The sequence below is a fragment of the Apium graveolens genome, chromosome 6, assembly GCF_009905375.1.
Source record: "Apium graveolens cultivar Ventura chromosome 6, ASM990537v1, whole genome shotgun sequence".
NCBI lineage: Eukaryota > Viridiplantae > Streptophyta > Magnoliopsida > Apiales > Apiaceae > Apium > Apium graveolens.
The window spans coordinates 1,462,839-1,488,132 of NC_133652.1; the positions used below are offsets into that span (position 1 = coordinate 1,462,839).

The following is a 25,294-nucleotide window of genomic DNA, read 5'->3' on the forward strand; positions in this document are numbered from 1 at the left end:
TTGTGGTTGTCAATGAATAAGGATGTTTAAGCTTAACAAAGTCTTTAAGTAAAACAATAATTAAATAAAATAAACAATTAAATAGGTGAAAAAAAGTAATTCATTAGTTTTTAGTGTTTATATTATTATTATTCTATTTTATTAAATAAACTTGTCCGTCATATTTAGAAAAATTGTTTTAATTGAGAGAAATAAAAAATGTAAGTGTTATAGTTGAAAACGACCTTTATTTTTTTTTCTATTATAATTCGATTATAAGGCTATAGATATAGATTTTTCAAGAAATCCAAACGAGCCCAAATATCTTCCAAATCCATTTTAGAAAAAAATTATCAGATGTCTTTATAAATATTAAATACAAGATAGAAATTATCATTTTTACTTGCTGCTGCTTCTTTTACTTGAGCTGCAACTCTGCGCTGGCGTTTCAAAGCTCTTGTTGGTATACTTCTTTTCATTATGTTTTCTCAATCCCTATATATAATCTGTGTATATATATATATGTATCTATTTATCGAAATTTTATCGTTTTATTACCTAGCCTAGTTGTCAGTTTTTTATAATATGAATTAAACCTTTTTGTTTTGCTTATTTACATTATTTACTTTAAGTGATGTATGCAGATGTTTTATTTTTAATTTTCAATTGTTTTGTTTATCTGCGATAAAGTTTTTCCATGAAATCATGCTCACATATACATGGACTATGCTGTTGTTCATATTTATGTTTACTTGCGTGTATGTATTTATTTAACTGTCAATTTCATTGTCTACTTGATTGTATGTAATCAGAAATCGAGATTACGGGGCATTTAGATTGATGATGGGAATGAGAATGAGAACCGGGAATGAGAATGAATTTAATCAAGTTGTTTAGTTTACTTCGGAATGAGAATCGGAATACATTTGTTATGTATAAATAAAGGGTTCTGGTCTCTCGCAAAATGTTCTATATACCAATACCTAGGAAAAAATGTAATTTAGTGAGAAAAAGTAAGAAAATTGGGTTAAGTGGCGAGACCAATTATTATTTAATGTATAAAATGAGTGAAAAATGTAATTTAGTGGGAAAAAGTAAGAAAAGAGGGTTAAGTGGTGGGACAAATTAATTTTTTTTTTGACTAATGAGACCAATTATTATTTAATGTATAAAATGAGTGTAGCGGAAGAAAGTAGTGGTTGTAAGTGAATGTAGTTAATTTTTATATTATAAAATTTTACTATTTTTGAAATGTATAGAATTGAGAGGGACGTACCAAAAAGGAAACTGTATAGAAACTTTATCATCTTTCTTTCTTTATAAGAAACGAAATACCAATTATTAGCACTGTATTTTAGGTATGGAAAGTTACTATTATTAACATAAAAAGCGAAATAATATTCATATTCGTACCCGCTTAAATTTGAATTAATTTCCAAGGAATAAATTTTTATGAGCATTTTCTGCAACTCAGCTTATATAATGTTTGTAATGAACTACAAGTAGTGAAAAATGCATTTAGTGTACTTGCTACAGATATTAAAAGGTGCATCTGCTCTAAGAAAAGATAGTGTTCAAGAAACAAACCTACTAAGAGTAAAAATAGGTCACGGTCTCAATTTGCAGCAACACACAGAGTAAGAGTGAATGCTGACAGTCTAATATCATGTTCAAAACTTGTGCTTCAAAACTTGTGCTAATTCTACGAGTCTAAGCAACATTAGCGCAATAGAAGAAATGAACATCCATAGGCTTCCGTAGTCCACAATGTGGAAAGAACCAGGTACATGTAACTAAAATCGCTCCCATGAGTGCATCTATCTCAATTTTAGTCTTTCTTTTCTAGGAGGTAATTCAGAATCGAAATTTTTACACCCCTACATGTACCATTTATTCCCACTCACAAACATGTTACATAATATGTGAGTGTGGGACATATCAAACCAAGAATACCATAGGAAAAAGGGTCACAATACCTCACAACTACTCTGGTTATTCTGTTCAGAGTTTCCACAACTAATTTTTCTTAGGCCACTCCAGGAACAGTTACATCTCTATTCAAATTACAATAACTTTTTCCTACACATGCCCCAGCTTGTACAAACATTTTTACTACTATGGGGATTTGCATTTAATCTATTTACTTACAAATATTGGTGCAAGCAAACCCTGCCATTATTTTTAGTTGATTTTGGAGATTAAATAAATCTACATAAGTTTGCATGTTGGTGCTTAATTGATGTATTTTTTTCTTATTCTGAATTTGCTGCCATCCCTTTACTTTATTTTGATTTCAAAGCTTAGGTCAGCATCCCATATTGGTTTAAACGAGTTTCAGAATACCAAGTTAATAGCTTTTGATTGGGGTGTTATTTAATTACTTGGAAGGATATATATCATTATGCAATTGTTAGGTTTGAAATTCATTTGATGGTTCCATAGCTATTCTTGATAATATCTGATTCTATGTAGCATTTGTCTATCTTATCTGATTTTTGATCTTGTCTATCTATCTAGGAGGAATGTTTGATTTGAACTCGTATAAATCAATGAAATGTATTATGAAATATGATACAATATGTTCGTGTAAGTTTACGCTAGAGACTATGTATGGGGAATTGGGGAAGTAACATTCTTTGTGACCCATTTGATAAATTTGTTTGGAAAAAAAATTTGGACTCCTTTTGTTCTATAAAATGCCTTTGACGAAAACATCTGTTTGTTTTGAAATGTGATCAAATAAATTTTTTAATCTCAATTTGAAATTAGAACTGACTTTTTTTTTTCATTTTTTTAATCTAGAAATGTTCCTAAGAAGAAACCGAAGTCTGTGGTGCATGCCTCAGGTGTTAATATGTGGAAAGCAAGAGGCATATATCAATAATCTGCGAGCACTCTTCTCCGCAAGGTCAAATTCAAACGAGTTGCCAAGGAAGTTTAAAAGGTCTGAGAGGAAGCCTATGGTGACGAGTGTAAACGAACTTAAGCGCAAAGCTAGACGGGAAAAACATGAGAGGCTTTTGGTCCGTGAAGTTACCCTAAGTGCTCCTGAAAATGGGTTATTGGTAAAATCACTTGTGCCCGTAGCTCGTGATGTGTTAGCTGCTAGAGATAGACTATTAGATTGTGCTGCCAAGGTTGTTATGCACACCTCTATTTACTTTTGCAGGTACCTTCTGTATGTTTTATTAGAAAGAAAAGATGACATTTGTATTTTTTTTTAAATGAATTAGAATTTAAAACTTTGTGCATTGTAGATCTACATACAATACTAGAATCTTATAATAATCATTTAGCATGTCTCTTGTGTGATGATCTTACTCTGTGTAGATTATGTGGAGAAGTTCATGTTGGTGATCCTCCGCATAAGATTAAAACATGCAATGTTGTAGGCAGCCAAATGAACAAGGAGCATGTTTGGGAGAAAGGTGGCTTGAAAAATGTTTTGCCAGTTGTAAAATCCTACCATCTGTATGATAGGATAGGAAGAGCAGTATCTCACAATGAGCGACTCCAGGTTGATAGAATCCCAGCAATATTAGAATTGTGTGTTCAAGCTGGTGTGGACATCCTTGAGTACCCTACAAGAAGAAGAAAATTCCCTGTCTACTATGTTGCTGGACGAATTATAGAATTTGAGAAGAGGTTTCCTAATGATCTCGCATCTGTAAAAGATATAAATGAATATGGATTTTGGGAGAACAGGAAGAAGTTGATTTGTGATGAGAAATATAAGGCATCAACTAATGATGATTTACAAGGTTTGTTTCTTCAAATATTGGTTGGCACAATGTGAAAGGAAGAAACTTCATAACACTACCTTTTTAACATCGGCCTAAAGTCTATATAAATTCTATTATAAATAATTTTATATCGGATCTTGCATGTGTGATAGTGCTATCAGTTGCTTTTAATTAGTGCAATAATGTCGAACTGTTTTAAAATATATAAAACTGGCAGTTTCGTGTAAACTTGTTTTCGATTCAGTTTAGCTTTGTTTTTGAAAGATTTCCTTCTTTATAAGTATTTTCTCTTCAAAGCCTTGTTGAAAACAACAATACAATATGCATTATTTTTATCTATAATTTTATCTGTAATATCTTTATCATGGCTGGTAACAGGTATTGCTGTGCGAGGAATGGAGGCATGGGAAAAAATGCAGCTTGGAGCAACTAAACTTATGCAGAAATATGCAGTCCAGACGTGTGGATACTGTTCAGAGGTCCAGGTTGGGCCTAAGGGTCACAGAGTAAGACAATGCCAAGCATTCAAGCATCAGATGAGGGATGGTCAACATGCTTGGCAGGAGGCAACTCTTGATGATCTGATTCCAATTGTTTATGTGTGGCATGTTAAGAATCCACATAATAACGAGTTGCTTGTTGATAGCCTAAAAAGATATTATGGGAAACTCCCCGCAGTAGTAGAAATGTTTGCACAAGCCGGGGCATGCGTAGGAGATAATTATTGTAGTTTGATGAGAGAAGATGTAACAGTTCCTGAAGTGGCTGAAGAAAAATTAGTTGTGTGAACTCTGAACTGATTGACCAGGGAGAGTATTGTGACCCTTCTTTTTTCATGGGCGATCTATGTCTAATATGTTAAAAACCTCGGTTTTATACAGCACATGCCACACAGTGATACCTCTTCAGCATATTGTAAGCTTTGTACTACTTCTTGCCAACCAAGCTTTTGAGTTCGAGGTTAACTATTAGTATTATGTGCAAATTTTGCTACAAAGATGTTTGTATACATTTACCAATCTTTTTAGTCTTATTTTGACAAAATTAAGTTTTGTTTACTTTAGTTGAAGGCTGATGGTTTTGCTAGGAAGCTTGGGTATTCGAAACCTCTTTGAGCTGCTCTTGTAAAACTACAGGTACATTTTCTTTTCCCTTATGCATCAATTACTTTGATTTTCATCTTGCTTTCTTCAGTGCCTCACAGTGGATGATCTACACATTATGGTCATAGTTCAGTTCAAGGCCTTCTTGATTTCCAAGGTTTTAGCGTTCTCAATATTGAGTGCATAATATATTTGATTATGGAGTAACATGTCTTCTGCGTGTATTTTTAACCAGAAAAAAGAGACTTTTCTGTTGATTGTGTGTTGAAGTGACTTTTTTATTTTCAGTTTGTGAAGTTTCCTCTGGAAGAGAACTTTACGTCTATGAACACAGATCTGCGGTACAGCCTATCATTACTCTCAACCCTCCCTCGTCGAAAGGTTGGCTGCAATTGATAAACTCAAGAAGAAGAAAGACTGATAATATAGCATGGGAAGACAAAAAAAATTGTATTGTACTATATAGTAGTAATGGATACAGAAGAAAGTTTCAATAGGCCTCAAGGGCAACCCATTTGAAAATTACACAATATTTCTTCTTTATTTCCGAGAATTTGCTAAGATCGCTATTTCTTTTATCTCTCTACTTCAATAATTTTTTAGAGCGTAACGGAGAGAATAGAGTTATGATGATAGTTTGATGCTCCGAAGTACGTACCCACGTAATTTAGTTGAGTACAAATAGTTTTTTAATGTAAATGCACGTGGGGAATTAGGGAAATGTTAAATTCAGAGCAGGATTTTAATTTCCAGACCAAAAGAGCTCTGAAAAGACTGAATTGTCCTCACATTAATCTTTACAAGGATTATTGATGTACATCTAGGGAGGGCATTTTAGTCTTTACATATGTCTTTTTCTCTGGAAATTAAAAAACTGCTCTGGATTTAACATTTTCCGGGAATTATTGTAATTACAAAACTTATTTTAAAAAATTACAACTCTGTCATTAAAATACATTATGTCGCTGGTGAGTTCCGTAGGTACGTACTCGGGGGAACTTAGGAGCCGGTAAGTTCCGTAGGTACGTACTCGGGGGCATTTTTCTCCAAAATTAAAGATATAATCCAGTGCATTAGGGTGCTACTAATAATCAATTGCATTAGGAACAACTAATAATGGGATTACAATTTTGTTGAAGTCGTTGATTACTATGCTATAACTACTGTCTCTTACTTGTGTAGCCGTTCATTAGGTAGTCAAAGTACTTTCTTAGTTAGTGTTAGCCGTTTAATCACTAGTTAATATCTTTGTTTCGGAGAAATCTAGCAATAAAACGGCTAATATCTTGCAATAAAACGGCTGATAATTGATTATTGTATTTTTTTTTGTGATTACAAATAAAATTTGTGCAATACCCTCAGTTGATTGAATCTTCTGGAGTGGGAAAATTACACACATTGGTTCCCAAAAGAGAATAATGAGTTTGTCATTTACTATTTTGTCGTGATAGATATTTTCGAAAACTGAAGAGTTTATACAAATTCCAAGAAGGTTACCTGCGGGCAGTATTGTTTATGGGTCGAATGTTGGGGGTGGTTGGTAATTGAACCTTAGTCCTCTCGTCAGGATAAGCTCCGATACCATGTTAAGGAACCAGCTCGTCTAACACCTTAAGGTATTAAAAAAGGTCCGAACAGGATCTTATAAATAGATGAGACAGACGGAGAGTTCACTTAAAATGTACATTTTGCTTCCTGTCTTCGTAGAAGCCACTGGATGATCTTTATACTATTTGACGCATATCTGTTTGCAGCTTGCAGGTAACTGGTCAGCTAATTTTCTACTCTCTGTTTCGATATCTTAGCAGTGATCCGAGTCATTGTCTATGCTAGCATTAAAGAGGATGTCTCATGAAAAGAGAAGAAACGAGGCTAAATGGTCTGCGCTTCCTGTCCTCGTGTTATGGATGATCAAAGATAAGCTAGACATATTTGATGATATGTGTGTAGCATCCGTTTGTCATGATTGGCGTGCTGCATCATTGTCATACCCGAAAAAGCAATCAATTAGGGAAGGGATGCCGTGGCTTATGCAGCAAAACAAGAATGTTGATAGTAGTCTGCAGGACTTCATCAGCATTACAAGAAAGAAGAAGGTTACTCTTTACCTCCCTGAATTTAGTAATGCTCTGGTGCTTTTCTCCAAACAAGGATGGGTTCTTTTGCGTCGAAAGAATTTTGTTGTTACCAGAGAAAGGTTGCCTGATTCTGTATTTCTAATAAATCCACTTACAAAGGCTAAAATTGAACTGCCAGATGTTGCAGAATCCCATGAATTTTTTGGTTCTTTCTCAACTCATGATGGCTATCCTGTAAGTGTGGTCCTCATTAGCGCTGGTATATTTTGTCGAATAACTCTTAGAACAGCTAAACCTGGTGATCTTGTGTGGACTAAACACGCCCCTGTAGAGCGCACAATGCAGTTTGAAGGATGTCGTGGTCTGATCAGCATAGGCGAACAGATTTTCTATTTTGATATCTGGGGAAAGATGACTATCTATAATATGGCTACCCGTGTTTGGAAAGAGTTACTTAGGCCTAGGAATGAGCTGGAGGGAGTAAACTATATCGCGGAACATGATGGAAAAATAATTAAACTTTTTGCTGGCGGATATGATGATCATACATCTTACGCTATTTCAGTGTACAATGATGCTGATACTTCATGGGAAAGGGTAAAGATTGATGAGATGAGCTCAGTTTGGTACTTGTCAAGATTGCACAACTGCTTTTGCGCAAGGGAAAGTGGTTCAAAAATTTATCTTCTTCGTCCAAAATATGGTGGTCTCCTTCGCTGTACTCGTACAATTCGTGGTTACACTGTTCTTTCTCATGAGTTAAACGATGGAGGTACGCAGACTCTTCAGCTCCCGTATGAAATTTATCCATCAGCAAAGTGGGTGGATCTTGGTTGATTAGCTTAGATAAATGTATTACTTTAGTGGTATTTCAGATTTTCGGTCCCAGATGGAAATATCATTGTCTTTAGTAAAGGTGTCTAGCTTTCTAACTTCTGCAGACCGAGCGCGATGAGATAGCTCAAGTGGTTAAGGGCTTATCTCTTGTCTACCCAGGTTCTGGGTTACATTCTCGCTCCCAATTGATCAAGTGTATCATATTGTTTTATCGAATGGCGTAAAAGTTTACTGGAATCTTGGCTTAGTGAGTTTTATAGTAGCACCCAGCATGAGCCTAGATGACTGCTAAACCTGTAATGACAAGTGATATAGAACTAGAGAAGATACATTTTGATAATTAGCAAAAAGTAAAAACTAACACATACTTAGATTCTCATATTGCCTTGTTTTTACAAGGTCTGAGTAATGATAGACCACTCTTCAACTCATAAATGGACTTTCGAGTGAGGGAGCGTATTAGAATGATAATATAAGATCGCGGAAAGGGCCTTCCTGTAAAACCTTAAGGTTATAATCAAGCATTCCAACTTGTTCTCGAGTTTACAGCACTTATCTACAGAAGACTTTCTAAGCAGATGAGATCTATTAGCATCTACTGTGTGAAACTGCTTCACATTTCATACTGTGTGACCTACCAAAGAACTAGAGTTAAAAATTCTAACTGAAGACGTGGAAATTGACTAGGATGGTGATATGAAATATACTAGTAGTATATTGTGTAAGTTTCATTCTCACTCAAATATAGAGCTAGAGCTAAAACCAGAAAAATTCTCTAAATCTCTAATGGAGGAGAATTCAGCAGCTGTTGTTACTTCTTCTAATGGCAAAATTAAAGCCATTCGGACATCGATATTAGGACTTGTAACAACAATCTTCATTGGATATATTTTCATGTGGATTATGATGCCAACCTCTACTTATAGATTGCATCTCTATCCGAAAATTCGGGCTCATACAGATTCCACTTTCTTTGGAAAACAAGGTATGCTAGTTCTCTGGAAAACTAGTTACCATTCGAGTCATGTCCTATATACATATGTTATTTATGTTTCCATGTATTTGCAGGTACAACAATTCTTGTTTATACATTTCCAGTGCTGTTCATATCTGTTTTGGGCTCTATATATCTTCACCTGGGACTGAATTATGAGTCTAATGATAGCTGTAAGATGAAAAGGTATGTATGGTTTTACATATGCTTGACACACACAAGGCTACATGCTATGAACTATGAACTAGTACCTCTTTTGCAGGAAGTCGATGTTTAGCTCATTGAAGAGGCCGATGATCATTAAAGGCCTCGGGATTGTTTCTTGGATAGAGCTCTTCATTTTCGCGATGTTTATTACTCTCTTAGTTTGGACTTTCTCAGCTGACTTGCATTTCTTCTTTGGTCACATGGCCATTTTTAAAGAAATAGAAGATGACAAGAGGTTGGTACTATCTCAATTCTCAAGGAACTTCCGGTCTCATTTCTATTAACAGAAGTTCATCGAAAGATACCAGTAACATTTTTGAGCAGTTCAATCATTACGTGAGAACAGTTGTTTATAATGTATTTGAATGTACTTTTATGGCAGATGGGAAGCAAAACTGAGTATAGTAGGCCTAACTCTAGGAATTGTTGGCAACATATGTCTTACATTTCTCTTCTTTCCGGTGACACGAACCTCGTCTGTGTTACCTCTCCTTGGTTTAACCTCAGAGGCCAGCATCAAGTATCATATATGGCTTGGCCATATAACCATGCTTCTCTTTACAGCTCACGGCTCGTGTTATATCGTCTACTGGGCTCTCACAAATCGTTTATCATCAAAGGTACATACTCGAATCCAACTTTGGTCTGCCAAAATTGAAAGTCTTGTATTCATTTAGTCTTAGCTTTGGTCATCTGAAACACAAGTCTTATGTCACTTTGATCAAAAAATCGAACATGAAAGCTACCGTACACACTAGATTACTCCTTATTATGAGATTGGTAGCAAAATTTTCCACTTAATGAATGGTTGTGAAGAGTTTATCTTTGATTGATATGGTCTGTTAGCTTTAGCTTTAGAGGAATGCCAAATTTACAAAAGTAGATTGTGATGTGTTTGGAAATGTTTATCACAACTTAGTATTCCAGATTATTGGTTTTATCTCCTTGGCTTTTCTCTAATACTCTGTTGCTCTCCACTCTTTAACTCTTCTTCCTTGGCAACATAGAAAAGATTAGACAAATGTTATATCATGGGGTCATATTTGACACTTGTTTGGCAGATATGTCTGAAATGAAATTGGCCCAAATGTCTAACTTTTTGTATTCTTACTACAAGATTTTAGTACATTGAGCTTGTTTTCTTGACTTTCTTTTGTAAAAAAGGGGATACTGAAAGGGTTAAATTACTGTCACATATCTAGTTTAACAGTTTACTTTTGTATGAACCATGCAAATCTTTAGTTCTTGTTCATTGGGATTGAATGCAGATTCTGGAATGGAAAAAAACACATGTATCAAATGTAGCTGGGGAGATTTCATTGCTGTTTGGATTAGTGCTCTGGGTGACAACATTTCCTCGCATTAGGCGAAGAATGTTTGAGCTCTTTTTCTACACACACTACCTCTACATTTTCTTCATTATCTTCTTTGTCTTTCATCTTAGCATCAATTACTTCTGCTATATGCTTCCTGGTTTCTATCTCTTCATGGTCGATCGTTTCTTGAGGTTCTTACAATCTAAACAATGTGCTCAGTTGGTCTCTGCTCGCATCCTACCATGTGAAACTGTTGAGCTCAACTTCTCCAAAGATCAAGGTAACACTTCAACCATTCCTGCAAAAGTTGCACTCACTAGACATATTTCTATATAGTCTAAGATTGAGGATGAACAATGTTATCTAAGTTAGTGACTAATATTATGTTCTAGGTTTGAGTTACACTCCAACAAGCATCATGTTTATTAATGTTCCAAGCATTTCCAAGCTGCAATGGCATCCTTATACAATTAGTTCCAGCAGTAATTTGGAACCTGAGATCCTCAGTGTTATTATTAAAAGTGAAGGCAATTGGACTCAAAAGCTTTACAAGAAGCTTGCTTCACCATTCCCTATTGAACATCTTACCATTTCTGTTGAAGGCCCTTATGGACCTGCTTCAACTCACTTTCTAAGGTACCAAAGTACTACACATAATGTTGCAAATTCATGTTATACTTGCAATCGTCATAAAGTACTCATTGATTGATAAATAATAATACTTGCAGGCACGATAAACTAGTTATGGTTACTGGAGGCAGTGGCATAGCGCCATTCATTTCAATAATTCGTGAACTTCTCTTCATGAACTCGACAATGAAATGCAGAACTCCAAGCATTCTCCTAATAAGTGCATTCAAGTATTCCTCAGAGCTCACTATGTTAGATCTCATTCCTCCATTTTCATACGCCTCATATGGAAATTCAGATCTTGAGCTACAAGTAGAGGCATATGTGACCCGGGAGATAGAACCACCAACAGAAAGCTCAAAGACCCTGCGAACAATATGGTTCAAGACTAACACCTCTGATGCACCAATATCCACAACTTTAGGCAAATACAGTTGGTTGTGGCTCGGAGTAATAACATCATTATCGTTTATAATCCTTCTTCTTACCATGGGATTGCTCACGCGCTTCTACATATATCCAATAGACCATAACAGTTATAACGTGTTCTCAAACTCGTTAAGGTCAGTGTTAGATATGCTACTCATATGTCTATCGATACTTGTGACAGCCTCTGCAGCTTTTCTCTGGAACAAGAAACAAAATTCCATTAAAACCAAGCAGATTATAGAGGTTAAAGGATTGTCACCTTTGATGCAAAATTCAGGGGCTGTCAATCCTATTGAGAAAGAACTCGAAAGTCTTCCTCAAAAGTCCTTTCTGAAAACTAACAAGGTGCATTATGGTCAAAGGCCTGATCTAAGGGGTAAGTTAATTTTACATTCCCTGATATCGACTTAAGCTTAGCTTATAATAGCCCTTAATGTTAACCTTTTCCACCTGCAACTTATAATCTTTATTACAAATTTATCGAAGATTTATCAGATTTTCACTGCTACATCACTAAACTTAGCGCGATTTATGAAGTAAAGTTCCTTTCTGCAATGTGTATTATGTGCAGAGAACAGACTTGATCATGCAATTGACTCTGTTGCAGGAATTTTACTGGAACATAAAGAACCAAGTGTCGGTGTTCTAGTCTGTGGTCCAAAAAGTATGCGCCACGATGTTGCAAACATATGTTCATCAGGCTTGGCAGAGAATCTACATTTTGAATCCATAAGTTTTAGCTGGTGATCAACCATTATCAGGGAGGCATTGCTGTTATGGGGTATCATTCGATGTAGTTTTTGCGAAAATATTTGTGTGGCTGGTTCTGCAGAAAAGTTATGCTCTTCCAGTCTTCCTTGTCTGTCGAAGATTGTTGATGTACATTCCTATAAGAAATTAATCATGTAAATTGCAGTATTGCATTTATAAACATAGTAATACATGTAGCATAATATTGAAATGCAGTGTACAAATATAAAATGTTGGAGAGGGAGCATCAGGATGCTTAATGCATTTTTCTACAAAGAGCTGCAAGAAAATCTGCAGTATTTACTGTTTAGCACATTTCCGTAAATAAAAACGAAAATGTTAAGTAAACAACTCGTCTAAAATCTTAAAGCGTCGAATATAAACGTTAAAGATAATTTTCCACTTATCATTTGGGACTAGTCAGAGTTCCAAATTGAATTTATACTGATTTTGAAGAACCCTGACCATTCTTTGAAATTTGCTAAAAATAAAGGAAGAAAAATTGTACTCACAACCTTAAAAGTCAAAAAATGAGTAAACTTTTTTGTCTACACAACAACATATACGTGTAAAGACGGTTATGGTGACGCAGTATTGTTTTTTCTTTATAGCTAACTAGTTGTTCGGGCTTGCTTATACGCATGTTTTTTTTATCGTTAACCAGCTGTTGGGGTCCGCTTACACGCATCTCTGCTTGAGGAGCAACTATACAATATATAGGTACCACACTCGTAATAGAGAACCCGAATCGTTAACCAGCTGTTCGGGCCCGCTTACACGCATCTCTGTTTAAGGAGCAACTATGCAATATATAAGTACCAAACTCGTAATAGAGAATCCGAACTAGACAATCACAAAACAGCTCTATGGAGGAGAAATCAGCAGCTGTTGTTACATCTTCTAATGGCAAAATCAGAGTCATTCGGGCATCAATATTAGGACTAGTAACAATAATCTTTATTGGCTACATCTTCATGTGGATTATGTTGCCAACTTCTACTTACAGATCACATTTCTACCCAAAGATTGATGCTCATACTAAATCAGCTTTCTTTGGAGACGCAGGTTTAGTGCTTTTCGATGAATTTTACGTGCACGTAGCTACGTCGATTGTGTGTGCTTAACCTCTTTCCCTTGGCTTTACAGGCACAGCCATGCTCGTGTTCTCGTTTCCAATGTTGTTCATCTCTGTTTTGGGCTCTGTGTACCTTCATTTGGGAATGAAATACAGAGATAGTGATAGTTGCAACATAAAAAGGTATGTGCAGACACATAGCACAAGTTGTTTTTGTTAGAATAATATAAGATCCCGGAAAGGGCCATTCTCTTACACCTTGAGTTTTTAGAGTAACTGGTTCCTTGACATGGTATCGGAACTCAGACTGGCAGAATAATTTAAAATCCTGGAAAAGGTCATTCTCTAACACCTTAAGGCGTTAGAGTATTTTTACTGCATGCATTTTATGTAATTAAGACTAAACATTGAGCTATACAATGAACTCTTCTGCATCTTCTGCAGGAAGTCGATATATAGTTCATGGAAGAGGCCAGTGATAATCAAGTGGCTGGGGATTGTTTCTTGGATCGAGATTGTTATTTTTGCGATGTTCATTGCCCTTCTAGCCTGGACGTTCTTCACTTACTTGCATTACTTCTTTGATCAAATTGCCCTTTTCAAAGAATCAGAGAACGAGAAGAGGTTGTTACTCATAAAACTCGTAAAATGCATGAGAAGTTAAGGACTAGAGTCGCAGTCTTGCTAGTTTGCCTTGCATTAGCATATGTTTACTTTACTAATGTGTCATTAACAAACTACTTGCATATAATGTTATGGCAGATGGGAGTCTACACTGAGCATAATTGCATTAACTCTAGGGATTATAGGCAACATATGTCTTGTATTTCTCTTCTGTCCAGTGACACGAACTTCATCAGTGTTGCCTCTTCTTGGTTTAACCTCAGAGGCCAGCATCAAGTATCATATATGGCTTGGACATATAACCATGTTCCTTTTCACAGCTCACGGCCTGTTCTATATCGTCTACTGGGCTCTCACGAATCGTTTATTATCCAAGGTAAATGTTAGAATGGCTGTGAAAGTTACATTGTGGAATGAAAGTTACAGAGTATAAATTTTTTGGTTAATGTGATGAGAAATGAATGGCTGTGAAGAATTTATCTTTGAATGATTGCTTCAAAGAATCAAAGTTCAAAGCGATATACGTCTGTCAGACATTCGGGCTGTTATAGAGAACTGCCAAATTTACAAAAGTAGATTGTGATGTGCTTGGCAATGTCAATCACAGCTTGGTATTCCATGTTATTGTTTTTATCTCTTCTGGCTTTAGTCTTCAACTCTTTTCTCTTGGTTACATAGAAAAAATTAGCCAAATGTTCCCTCATGTGGTCATGTTTGATATCTGTAAGTCATAATGAAATTGGTCTAAGAGTTGGGCTCACTTCTCTTTTCCCACTAGGAGGTTTCAGTGTAAGTTTAGTTATTCCAAAAGTCGCAAAGACTTAGTGTTAAGTGGTATAAGATCCTGTTGGGGTTTTTCTATGACACATTAAGGTTTGAGTGAGACTGGTTACTTAACGATGATAATGATCCAAGGTCATGTTTGTCAAGACCATAAAATGAAAACAAATGAATAGATGTAACTGGTATGGTACTAAAAGTGTTACAAAGCTGTATGTTACTGAAAATAAATGAAATTTCACTTCTGGTAGAGACCATGCATATCTTCTATGAACATTAACTATACACTAGGATTGAATGCAGATGCTGGAATGGAGGAAAGCAGGTGTGTCAAATGTAGCTGGGGAGATTTCCTTGCTGTTTGGGCTAGGGTTATGGGTGACAACATTTCCTCGCATTAGGCGAAAAATGTTTGAGCTCTTCTTCTATACACACTACCTCTACATATTCTTCATCATCTTCTTTATCTTTCATCTTGACTTTGATTATTTCTTCTATATGCTTCCCGGTTTCTATCTCTTCATGGTTGATCGGTTCTTGAGGTTCTTACAGTCCAGACATTGTGCTCAGTTAGTCTCCGCTTGTATCCTGCCATGTAAAACTGTTGAGCTCAACTTCTCCAAATCTCAAGGTCAGTCTCCAACTATCCTCACATATTTTAGAGTTCTGCATTTTAAGGTTATGCCTAGCATTATAACTTTTTCTCGGGATAACAAAAGCTTGAAGGTTCGAGTCTCAGAGGAGGCGTCTCAATATGAGACAAAGTTACTTATACGCGCCTCAACATGAGGCAAAGTTACATATATATTTAGGTGCCCTGAGATTGAAGTAATGAAAATGTTGTCTCAGCTACTAATTGGACTTACTTTTCTAGGACTGAGTTACACTCCAACAAGCATAATGTTCATTAATGTTCCAAGCATTTCCAAGCTGCAATGGCATCCTTATACAATTAGTTCAAGCAGTAATCTGGAACCTGAGATTCTCAGTGTTATCATTAAAAGCGAAGGAAGTTGGACTCAGAAGCTTTACGACAAGCTAGCTTCACCTTTTCCACTTGAACATCTTAGTGTCTCTGTTGAAGGCCCTTATGGACCTGCTTCAACTCACTTTCTAAGGTACCAAAGTACATACAATGTTGCAAAGGTCTTACGGATACTCATAGAGACGTAGACTAATGAATCATAATGATTGCAGGCATGATAAACTAGTTATGGTTACTGGAGGCAGTGGCATAGCGCCATTCATTTCCATCATCCGTGAACTCATCTTCATGAACTCGACAATGAAATGCAGAACTCCAAGCATTCTCCTTATTAGTGTTTTCAAAAACTCCTCGGAGCTCACCATGTTAAACCTCGTCCTTCCATTTTCAAATGCCTCACAGGGAATTTCAAACCTCGAGCTACAAGTAGAGGCATACGTGACCCGAGAGTTTGAACCACCAATAGAAAACTCAAAGCCCCTGGAAACAATATGGTTTAAGGCCAACACCTCAGATGCACCAATATCCGCAACCTTAGGAAAATACAGTTGGTTATGGCTCGGCCTAATAACATCTCTGTCGTTCATAATCTTCCTTCTTACCATGGGACTGCTAACGCGCTTCTACATATATCCAATAGACCATAATAGCTATCAGGTGTTCTCATACTCATTAAAGTCTCTGCTAAATATGCTACTCTTGTGTATATCAGTACTTGTCACAGCCACTGCAGCTTTTCTGTGGAACAAGAAACAGAGTTCCATGGAAAACAATCAGACTGAGACAAAGGGATTGTCACCTTTGATGAATAATTCATTGGCCATCAATCCTACTGATCGAGAACTCGAAAGCCTTCCTCAGCAGACCCTTCTGAAAACTACCAAGGTGCATTATGGTCGAAGGCCTGATCTGAGGAGTAAGTTCATTTGCAGTCCTTGTTATCTACTATAAAGATACCATTCGTCGTTACTTTTTATGTCATATGAAATCAGGCGCGGGTCTAGTAAGGGTACCAGATGACACGTGCCCCCCTGAAATCAAATTTTACGTTTTTCCAGTATTAAAATTTTTAACAGAGTTGAGTGTGTAATGTTGCAGGAATGTTAACGGAACAGGAAGGATCAAGTGTTGGTGTTCTTGTTTGTGGTCCAAAGAGTATGCGACACGACGTCGCGAAAATTTGTTCATCAAGCTCAGCAGAAAATTTACATTTCGAATCCATCAGTTTTAGCTGGTGATCAACTATTCTCTGGAATACATTGCTGATCAAATGTAGAGTATTAAGTATTTGTAGTTACTGTGAAATTGCCCCTCTAAACATAACATTTAAGTAATTAATTATTTAATAATAAAAATCTAATATTTCATTAGTCTTCAAAAGATTTTGGGCTTTATCATCGCTAGGCCGTACTTCAGAAGATTTGGATACGGACTTGTTTATATCCGCATCCGGATTTGAATCTGAAAATTTCTATCCGTATTCGTATTCAAATTCGAGAATTTTTAAAGAATAATATTTGAATTTAAATCCGACGAATACTCTTCGTATACTATCCGGATACGGATAATATTCGAATCTGGATCCGATTTTCACTCAAATTTTATTTTTTTAATATTCAAAATTCAAAAAAAATACAAAAAAAAACAAAAATTAAAACTAATTTTTAAAATTTGATTTAAGAGTTAAAGTGATTCAAGTCAATTTTACTTTTTTTCAAAAATTAAAGTTTATTTATATTTACAGTATAATTTTGCCTTTTTCAAAATATTAAACGTAAATAATATTCTATATATGCCAATAATATTTTTACAATTATATTAAATTTGTATGAATATTTATTTAATGAATATATATCTACACACAATATAAAGTTAATAGAATAAATTTTAAATTAAATATAATTATATACATATATATAATATTCAAAAATCATATATATTTAATTTTAGATTCAGATATTTTCGAATACGAATATGACTATCTTTGTATCCGCATCTGAAATTGTCGGATACGGATAATATGTGATTTGTTCCAAATACGGATTATATCCACTTTTTCCAATACAGATGCGGCTTTTTTCGACGGATTTCAGATTTTCGAATTTTTTTTAACTGCCATAAGTACTATGTGTACAGAATTGGCTACAGAAAATAAGTACATAATGATGTGACAGTCACATGATACCTACATTAAATACATTGTCGTTCACTATCTTTTTTTTACTCCACTCTAATTTATTTATTTTCCTTTTACTCTCACTTTTTTCCCTTAAATTCATACAATATTAATTTTTTTCTTACTTTGAGTAGTACGATTATTAGAATTTCAAAACCAATTTGGCAAAAACTTCTTTTATTTCTTCTACTTTAGTATGATTAATTTAATTCATTGATTATAGCTTATTTTACTCCTAAATATTTTTAAAAAAAATTATATTATTTGATTTGTGCATTTAAAGAGAGAAAAAATCTTCACATTATAATTTTAAATATAAATTTGATATTTGAGTGTAATAAAATATAACAAAATTTACTTACCATATTTACACAAATATAATACTTATTAGCTGTTAATAATCACTATCTTTATGATTTAACGCTTTATAAAAAAAATTGTATCAAAAAATGACGGTTCATTTTAGTCAATTTTGTTAGGCTCTTTAAATATATACATAATATTATGCCCAAATATGGACATGGGCTATAAACAGACCCATTACAAGAATTATTAATAATATTGGGATTAATAAACAAGCTCAAGAATATGAAAGAGCTCTCCTAATTTGTATATGGATCGGAACCATGTACCGAGTGTTGACCAAGATTTCGCATGATGACACGTGGAAATATATAGAGGATAGTCATGTTCACCTCTTATTAGGAGATGACACGTGTCCACCTCTAATTAGGAGGTGACGTCTACCCATCTCTTACTAGGAGGTGACGTCTACCCATCTCTTACTAGGAGGTGAGTCGTGTCTGCCTTTTCAACAGGAAGGGGGCATGTCCACATCTTACTAGGAGGTGAGTCATACCCTCCTCTTACAAGAAAGTGAGTCATGTCCTCCTCTTACTAGGAGGCGAGTCTTATCCGCCTCTCCAGCAGTAAGGGGGTCATGTGAACCTCTCAACAAGACTGAAATTCTGTCCACCTCTCAATCGGGAAGGAAGTCATGTCCACCTCTCAACAAGATAGGGATTAAGTCCACCTCTCAACAGGAGGAGGAGAGTCCTCTCCTCATACTACTAAGAGGGCAGTCATCTCCTCATACTATTAAGAGGGGAATCCTCTCCTCATATCACTAAGATGGGAGTTCTCTCCTCATACTACTAAGAGGGGAGCCATCTCCTCATAACACTAAGAAGAGAGTCATCTCCTTATATCATGTATGACCCCATATTAATAGGAGGGAAGTTCTCACCTCATATTTTTAAGAGACTTGAAGAGACAAGTGAGAGTCCGCGATCACATATCAACTGCACAAAAAATATTATTACAACACTTTATGACTACATGACCCTATTGGGGCACATCATGGAAATCTAGCGGGACTATATTACGCTTGGAAGGACCTCTTCGAGATCAGCGCTACTTACATATTTATGGGTCCACATCACATGATCAAATTCTAAGGGGTCGCATGTGAGGCCTGTAGGTGTTCTCGTGACTCACCAACGAGATATTTTCGCCTAATGCCATGACAGCCTATTACAGCCTAATTGGGCCTGGGCCATGGAATATGGCTTTTTACGAACTATCCAATGGTCAACGAACCTGGGCTTTGATGGATCAGACCAAACTCATCTGGGTAACTTGTCCTCCAAGAATTACGTGTAACTTGAACCCCTATAAAAGAGTACGTAGACCTCTTGTTTACGGATGATCAACAGTTTGAAATAAGAGAGAATAAATATTATTACTCTGGCATTCTACGAATTATTAAACAAGATCAGCTACAACATTTATCAATTTCCGTCTTGTGTTCTTCGTAAAAACAGCTTCAAATCAAAATAATTTGCTCCGTGATTGCAGAAACCTCTGAATTCGTTTTGTTACGAATTTCTCCCAACAACACATAATAGTAAAAAATATTATTTTATAATATCATGTTATTTATTTAACAACTATTTATATTAGGCTTTTTATTTAAATATTTACAAGTTCTTAATAAGTATAATGACTCTATTTTAAATTATTATAAATCCTTAATATAGTTAATATATAAATATAAATTAAATAATAAAGTAAGAAAAAATCATATTAAACGTCAAGACTCAATAAATAGTAAATAAATTTAAAAATGAAGCTACAGAAAAAATGTGTTCTGAATTGAATTGGAGTTAAATAGTGGTCGACCATCTTTTTAATGCAGGTGGGACTTTGGAGTGACGCAAAGACTTTTTACATATTTTCTGCAGCCTGCACCTTTAGAGTAACGGTGCTTCAAAGTTTCTATGTCCATTTACTAGGCCCACCACCATCCAAGTTAAGTGTCAAATGAAGCATAGGCCCACCAGTGAAGCATAGGCCCACCACTTAAATGAAATACAGGCCCATTAAGAAAAAGAGGGAGAAATAAAATCCGTATTCAAGAAGAAACCAGAGAGATATCTTTGGACCCATTTGTGATTGATTTTCGTCACATTTCATTATTTTTTCTAGCAATTACAATGATGCAAACAATGTAATCATGAATACAGGTGGAAAAAAAATTACAACTCTTTTTTTGACTGAAAATAATACAAAACTAAAAAAAATCGGTTGATTATGTGCTAATGTGATGGTCAGTAGGGTTCGAATCCTACTGGTCACAGGTTCGAATCCCACGGGAGGAGAATTTATGATTATGCCTTCTGAGTCAGAGTCTGTCGCTTAAATGCGGTTTACCTGGTTCACGTGGTTTGCAGGCTATTGCGTGAGCCCGTAGGGTTTACCCAGTGCGCACCCGAAGGGTAGCGGCTGCGGGTTACCTACGATAAAAAAAAAAATAAAAAAATGTGATGGTCAGTTATAATACTACTAGTGTCACAGCGGGTATAGGCTGAATTGCTCGAAATGTTATTATAATACTTTTTAGATCGAAAAATTTACAGATTTTATGTGTTAAATGATCCGAAAACAAAATAAATATTTATTTAACTTGTTTTTTGTTTTACAATCATATTGTTTTTGACAGTTTGGAGGTTTATTCAAACTGTATTTTAATATTTTAATTAAAATTTTGCTTTTTCGTAAAAAAATTAATGTAATTTGAATGCAAATATAAAGTCAATTTTAACGTACCTCAGAGATAAACATAAGATTCATAATCATAAACGAGTGCATTGTATTTTATCAACAAAGAACATACATAGTGGCTGGCTAATTAGGTTTAGAGACAAAAATAGACAAAACAATAATTAACGACTAATTAATTCGGCACCAATAAGTACATGAAAATCATAGTCTAGTAGACCTGCATTATCTTGGTGGAAAGTGCAATTTCACCAAACATAATCCCTCCAAATTAGCTCTAATATATGTCATACTAAAAGCCATTATGCATTTTGTCACTTTGTACTATGATTAGTACATAACTGATGTAAAATTGAATTATTTCATTTATCCATTATATTATACTAGCCTATAACTTGTGTGATGCACCGATTGTTTTTAACATTCGATAATTTTTAATAATATATTTTATAATATAATTTTCAATAATTGAAAAATAAATTGAAGAAAATAATAAGTTATAATAATATATATTTTATAATAATTTGAGACTTGACTAAAAATAAATAATATAATATAATATGTTGGTCACGAGACTCGAGCCCTGAACCTGTAAAATTGTTAAAATAAAGAATAAAAAAATTTAAATATAATTTTGACGGGTTCGAACCCTGAATCTATGAGAGCAGTTTAAATATTAATATCATAATATTTCATTATTACACCTAATGGTTCTCATTTTTCTGACTTTAGATCTGACAGTTGTTATTTGTCGTATCAACCAACCAACTGTACCGAGCAACCGAATACCAAATAGAGAGTATTCTGCTTATAACAATATAGTATAAATATATTTGATATTTTCTAATTCACATAATCTCATAGAGACAGGACAAAGGAGCCACGGACGTAATAATACCGTAACAGAGAGCTGGGCCCTGCAATGTGAATTGTGACCTCTTTATTATTGTCTATACACAATCGACCCCATGTAAAACAAAATCCACCGCAATTATTGATGTATATATTAATTAACTAAAAGTGATACTTCCCGTACTTTAATTAACTAAAAGTGATACTCCCCGTACTTTTGATTTCTTATCAAAAGAATTGGACAACAAATTTAAGAAATATGTATAAAATAGTGAAAAAAAGAAAAAAAAGTGTGTGAAGTGGTGGGATCCATTAATTTTTAATATATAAAAGGGAGATAATGAGGTAAAAGTAGTGTGAAAATGGAGGAAAAGTGGGAAAATGGTGGGAACCATCGGCTATTTTTGGTAAGTTTTGAAATGTAGAGAAATGAATGAGACATCCAAAAAGGAAAATATAAATAAATGAAAAGGACGGAAGGAGTATTAATTTTCCCGGCAAGTATTACCGATGTTAAAGAGAACATGTTGGGGGATTGCTCTGATATCTTAAAATTTTAAACGGATTGATTACTCAACATGGTATCAGAGTTCGGTTTAGGTAGGATCTCGGGTTCGAGTCCTCTCATCCCCATTTGTTTAAGTTAAATATTTGTTATTGATACGAGTATTGACGTTGATTATATTTATTGTTGTCAGCAAAAATTATCATATGATTGAGAGGTGTTCCCAGTCAACTTAAGATTTTAGTGGGACTGATTACTTAACAACCGCACCATAATGAGCAACAGAGTGTTTAAGATCCCCTGATCTCGAAAATATAATGAAAATAAAATTTTAATTCATACTTAATTGCACATCAGCACCCCATAAAATAATAATAAAAAGATGGATTTTATATTAAAAAAATGGTTTTAAGCCTTATAGTCTCCACAAACATACCCATTTGTCATGTTAACAGTTCTTTTTTATTCCTGAAATATTAAAAATGTATATTTTTATCCTAGTAACGAATAATTTATACCGGATTTTTTTCTCCTAAATTGATTTTTTCGGTCTAAAAATAAATAGATATATTTTCAACAGAGTAAAAATAAACTGTGAATCACATGAACATATAAATTTAGTTATCCAAATTTTAAGACTTGCAAGATCATTAAGTGATAAATACTTTAAGCAGCCTTTAAACTTATAAGTTCAATATACGTTGAATACTTATTTTATTTTTTTATCGTAGATAATTCGCAGGCGCTATCTTCGGATATGCACCGGCTAAATCATACGGCTCACCCAATAGTCTGCAAACCAATTCTTCACGGTTCACTCTCTTATCCTGGATGCGCACAATTAATTACGACACCGATCAAAGTTATTTTTAATATAAACGTTTATAATAATATTATATTCTTAAATTTCAAATATTAAAATTTTGATAATCCAGAAGTCAGTCCATTGTTACCGCACCTTTTCTTTGATATTTAGTCTTCACTGCGTAATTTTATTACTTAAATCCAAACTATAATATATATATATATATTTTTAGAGTAATATATGAAGAGGATAATTCTAATGGATCCACTCTTTTTTCTTTCCTATTCAAATCAAATCGAATATTACTATTTAATTTAATCACGTCTCTGGAATTTACTTATTCCCAAATCTTATTATCTTGAAATTTTATTATAAGTTACAAAAAATATTAATTTTTCTAAGTTTTTCTGCAATTTAACTATTTTCCTGACTTTTTTTTTGCAAAAATACGGAATTAACTAAAATCAAACAGATATGTAACTAGTTGAATGGAGTTGCAGAAACTCGCCAAACGTTGCATGTAGTTGATTTCAGTTGCAAAAAACTGTATTTTGCAAAAAAAAATGAAAAATAGTATTTTTGCAAATTAAAAATTGCTTTAGCAATTTTTTTAAAAAAATGTCAGTATTTTTGCAAAAATATTTTTAGACTTGAATATTTTTTTAAAATAACCTAAATTCAAACATTTATAATAAAAATAAGTATTTATACTACTACCTCTGTCTCTCTCATTTATTTACAATTTATTTTCACATGTTTGACACGCATTTGAAGGCAACTATAAAGTATACTTCCGTAATTTATTTTTAATTTTTTTTTGTATAAAAATTTGAACATTATATTTTTATTTAGAAGAAAAAAAATAAAAATAATTATGCAACTACATTTAATAAGAGTAATAAAGTGCGTGCCGAGTTCCCGTCCCCCAATGTAAAGAATTGAGGGGACGGAGGAAGTATATAATAACCTTAATGAGATATATTTTGATTTAACGGTTATTCCTCTATTTTAATTATTAAAAATAAAAATAACCAATGTTATAAACATGCTATATTACTCAGTTTTCTTATCCCTCTAAATAACGACCAAAACTTATCGTACTTAACTACGATTACAGCTCATTCCTAATTTTTTTATTATTTTTACTATAAATCAATAATTATTATATATTTATATAAATATAATATATAATTTAAATAAATAAATAAAATTTAAAATTTATTTAAATATTAACGAAATTCAAAATAGCATTAATGAAAATGCGGTATAACGAAAGCCTGGATGGCGTATAAATACACACACATCAACCTGGTTCTCAAGGCCAAATATCATTACATCTCTCTCCCCACTCTCTCTCTCTCTCACTCTCTCTCTCCCGCTCTCTCTCCCTCCCGCTCTCTCTCTCTCTCTCCCTCTCTCTCCCGCTCTCTCAATGGGCTTCCCCGCAGGCTACACAGAAGTATTCTTCCCCAAACTCCTCATCCACACATTCTCCCTCCTCTCTCTCCTCAAAACCTTCCTCTCCTCTCTCCTCCCCCGCCTAGGCCTCCACCATTACCTCCACCCCACCTTCTCCTCCACCGACACCCCAACCCGACCCGAATACCCGCCTCTCTCCGCCGTCCTCCTCCGCGAATTCCTCCCCGTCGTCAAGTTCCAGCAACTCCCCAACGACTCCCCACAAAGCTGCGCAGTTTGTTTGTACGACCTACAACATGACGAGGAAATAAGGTTGTTGTCTAACTGTAACCACATTTTTCACCGAGGTTGTTTGGACCGTTGGATGGATCATGATCAGAAGACTTGTCCTCTTTGTCGGACTCAGTTCGTGCCACGTGGACTGCAAGATGAGTTTGATCAGAGGTTATGGGCTGCTTCCGGTATTTGTAGTGATGATTTTTATTACAGTGATTATAATTCCGTTTCGGGTTTTTGAGTTCTATATATTTTTCTTGCGGAATAATTTGTACATATTTAATTAAAAGAAAATTTTATAGATATCGGAAAAATGTTCATTCAATACAAAAATGTTACGTTTCATGAGGTCAAATTCCCGGTAAATTTATGTTACAACATACTTCTTCCGTCTCAATTTATTTGTCCAGTTTGATTTTTGTACGTAGTTTAAGATCCACTGACTCCGTAGTTTTATTGATTATTTTTCAATTTTTTTAGTGAATAAATATTCAAATTTTAAATTTTTATTCACAAAAAAAAAATTAAAAAATAATCATCGGAACTATGCGCTCAATACAACTTAAACTACCTGCAAAAATCAAACTGAACAGATAAATTATGACGAAAGGGTAGAACCCAAAGGAAAGAAAAGTTAAATATTTAATTTTTACGCCTTGTTTCTGGAAATT

At 34.5% G+C, this 25,294-nt stretch overlaps 5 protein-coding genes across 6 annotated transcripts; all 5 read left to right on the top strand.

The window, feature by feature from the left end:
- Positions 1-306: 306 nt before the first annotated feature.
- On the top strand, positions 307-5,409 carry LOC141668883 (APO protein 3, mitochondrial-like). 2 transcript variants are annotated; one of them, XM_074475929.1, is made up of 6 exons: positions 307-442; positions 2,782-3,148; positions 3,310-3,740; positions 4,101-4,682; positions 4,787-4,858; positions 5,114-5,409. In XM_074475929.1, the coding sequence occupies exons 2-4, from the start codon at positions 2,784-2,786 to the stop codon at positions 4,508-4,510; spliced, it is 1,206 nt and encodes a 401-aa protein (XP_074332030.1). In that variant the 5' UTR covers positions 307-442; positions 2,782-2,783; the 3' UTR covers positions 4,511-4,682; positions 4,787-4,858; positions 5,114-5,409. The 2 variants fall into 2 exon arrangements, with proteins under 2 accessions (XP_074332030.1, XP_074332031.1); XM_074475930.1 differs by having other exon boundaries at positions 4,101-4,637.
- Positions 5,410-6,669: 1,260 nt separating this feature from the next.
- On the top strand, positions 6,670-7,740 carry LOC141663770 (F-box/kelch-repeat protein At3g18720-like). Its single transcript, XM_074469584.1, has one exon. The coding sequence runs from the start codon at positions 6,670-6,672 to the stop codon at positions 7,738-7,740; it is 1,071 nt and encodes a 356-aa protein (XP_074325685.1).
- A 581-nt stretch (positions 7,741-8,321) lies between these two features.
- Positions 8,322-12,277, top strand: LOC141667447 (ferric reduction oxidase 2-like). Its single transcript, XM_074473947.1, has 8 exons — positions 8,322-8,725; positions 8,809-8,920; positions 8,997-9,176; positions 9,324-9,561; positions 10,210-10,537; positions 10,650-10,893; positions 10,986-11,692; positions 11,924-12,277. The coding sequence occupies exons 1-8, from the start codon at positions 8,437-8,439 to the stop codon at positions 12,061-12,063; spliced, it is 2,238 nt and encodes a 745-aa protein (XP_074330048.1). The 5' UTR covers positions 8,322-8,436; the 3' UTR covers positions 12,064-12,277.
- A 613-nt stretch (positions 12,278-12,890) lies between these two features.
- On the top strand, positions 12,891-16,900 carry LOC141667030 (putative ferric reduction oxidase 1). Its single transcript, XM_074473329.1, has 8 exons — positions 12,891-13,131; positions 13,213-13,324; positions 13,586-13,765; positions 13,904-14,141; positions 14,849-15,176; positions 15,420-15,663; positions 15,743-16,446; positions 16,629-16,900. The coding sequence occupies exons 1-8, from the start codon at positions 12,933-12,935 to the stop codon at positions 16,766-16,768; spliced, it is 2,145 nt and encodes a 714-aa protein (XP_074329430.1). The 5' UTR covers positions 12,891-12,932; the 3' UTR covers positions 16,769-16,900.
- A 7,351-nt stretch (positions 16,901-24,251) lies between these two features.
- Positions 24,252-24,906, top strand: LOC141667064 (brassinosteroid-responsive RING protein 1). The gene has a single exon (XM_074473411.1). It carries the CDS (start codon positions 24,361-24,363, stop codon positions 24,862-24,864), a length of 504 nt encoding a protein of 167 aa, XP_074329512.1. The 5' UTR covers positions 24,252-24,360; the 3' UTR covers positions 24,865-24,906.
- Positions 24,907-25,294: the final 388 nt, after the last annotated feature.

Coding starts and splice junctions, on each gene's coding strand:
- LOC141668883 (XM_074475929.1), top strand. CDS start 2,784: ATGTTCCTAAGAAGAAACCGAAGTCTGTGGTGCATGCCTCAGGTGTTA. Junction 3,149..3,309: donor ACCTCTATTTACTTTTGCAG/GTACCTTCTGTA, acceptor TACTCTGTGTAG/ATTATGTGGAGAAGTTCATG. Junction 3,741..4,100: donor AACTAATGATGATTTACAAG/GTTTGTTTCTTC, acceptor GGCTGGTAACAG/GTATTGCTGTGCGAGGAATG.
- LOC141663770 (XM_074469584.1), top strand. CDS start 6,670: ATGTCTCATGAAAAGAGAAGAAACGAGGCTAAATGGTCTGCGCTTCCT.
- LOC141667447 (XM_074473947.1), top strand. CDS start 8,437: ATGAAATATACTAGTAGTATATTGTGTAAGTTTCATTCTCACTCAAAT. Junction 9,562..10,209: donor CAAATCGTTTATCATCAAAG/GTACATACTCGA, acceptor GATTGAATGCAG/ATTCTGGAATGGAAAAAAAC. Junction 10,538..10,649: donor CAACTTCTCCAAAGATCAAG/GTAACACTTCAA, acceptor ATTATGTTCTAG/GTTTGAGTTACACTCCAACA.
- LOC141667030 (XM_074473329.1), top strand. CDS start 12,933: ATGGAGGAGAAATCAGCAGCTGTTGTTACATCTTCTAATGGCAAAATC. Junction 13,766..13,903: donor GAATCAGAGAACGAGAAGAG/GTTGTTACTCAT, acceptor ATGTTATGGCAG/ATGGGAGTCTACACTGAGCA. Junction 14,142..14,848: donor CGAATCGTTTATTATCCAAG/GTAAATGTTAGA, acceptor GATTGAATGCAG/ATGCTGGAATGGAGGAAAGC.
- LOC141667064 (XM_074473411.1), top strand. CDS start 24,361: ATGGGCTTCCCCGCAGGCTACACAGAAGTATTCTTCCCCAAACTCCTC.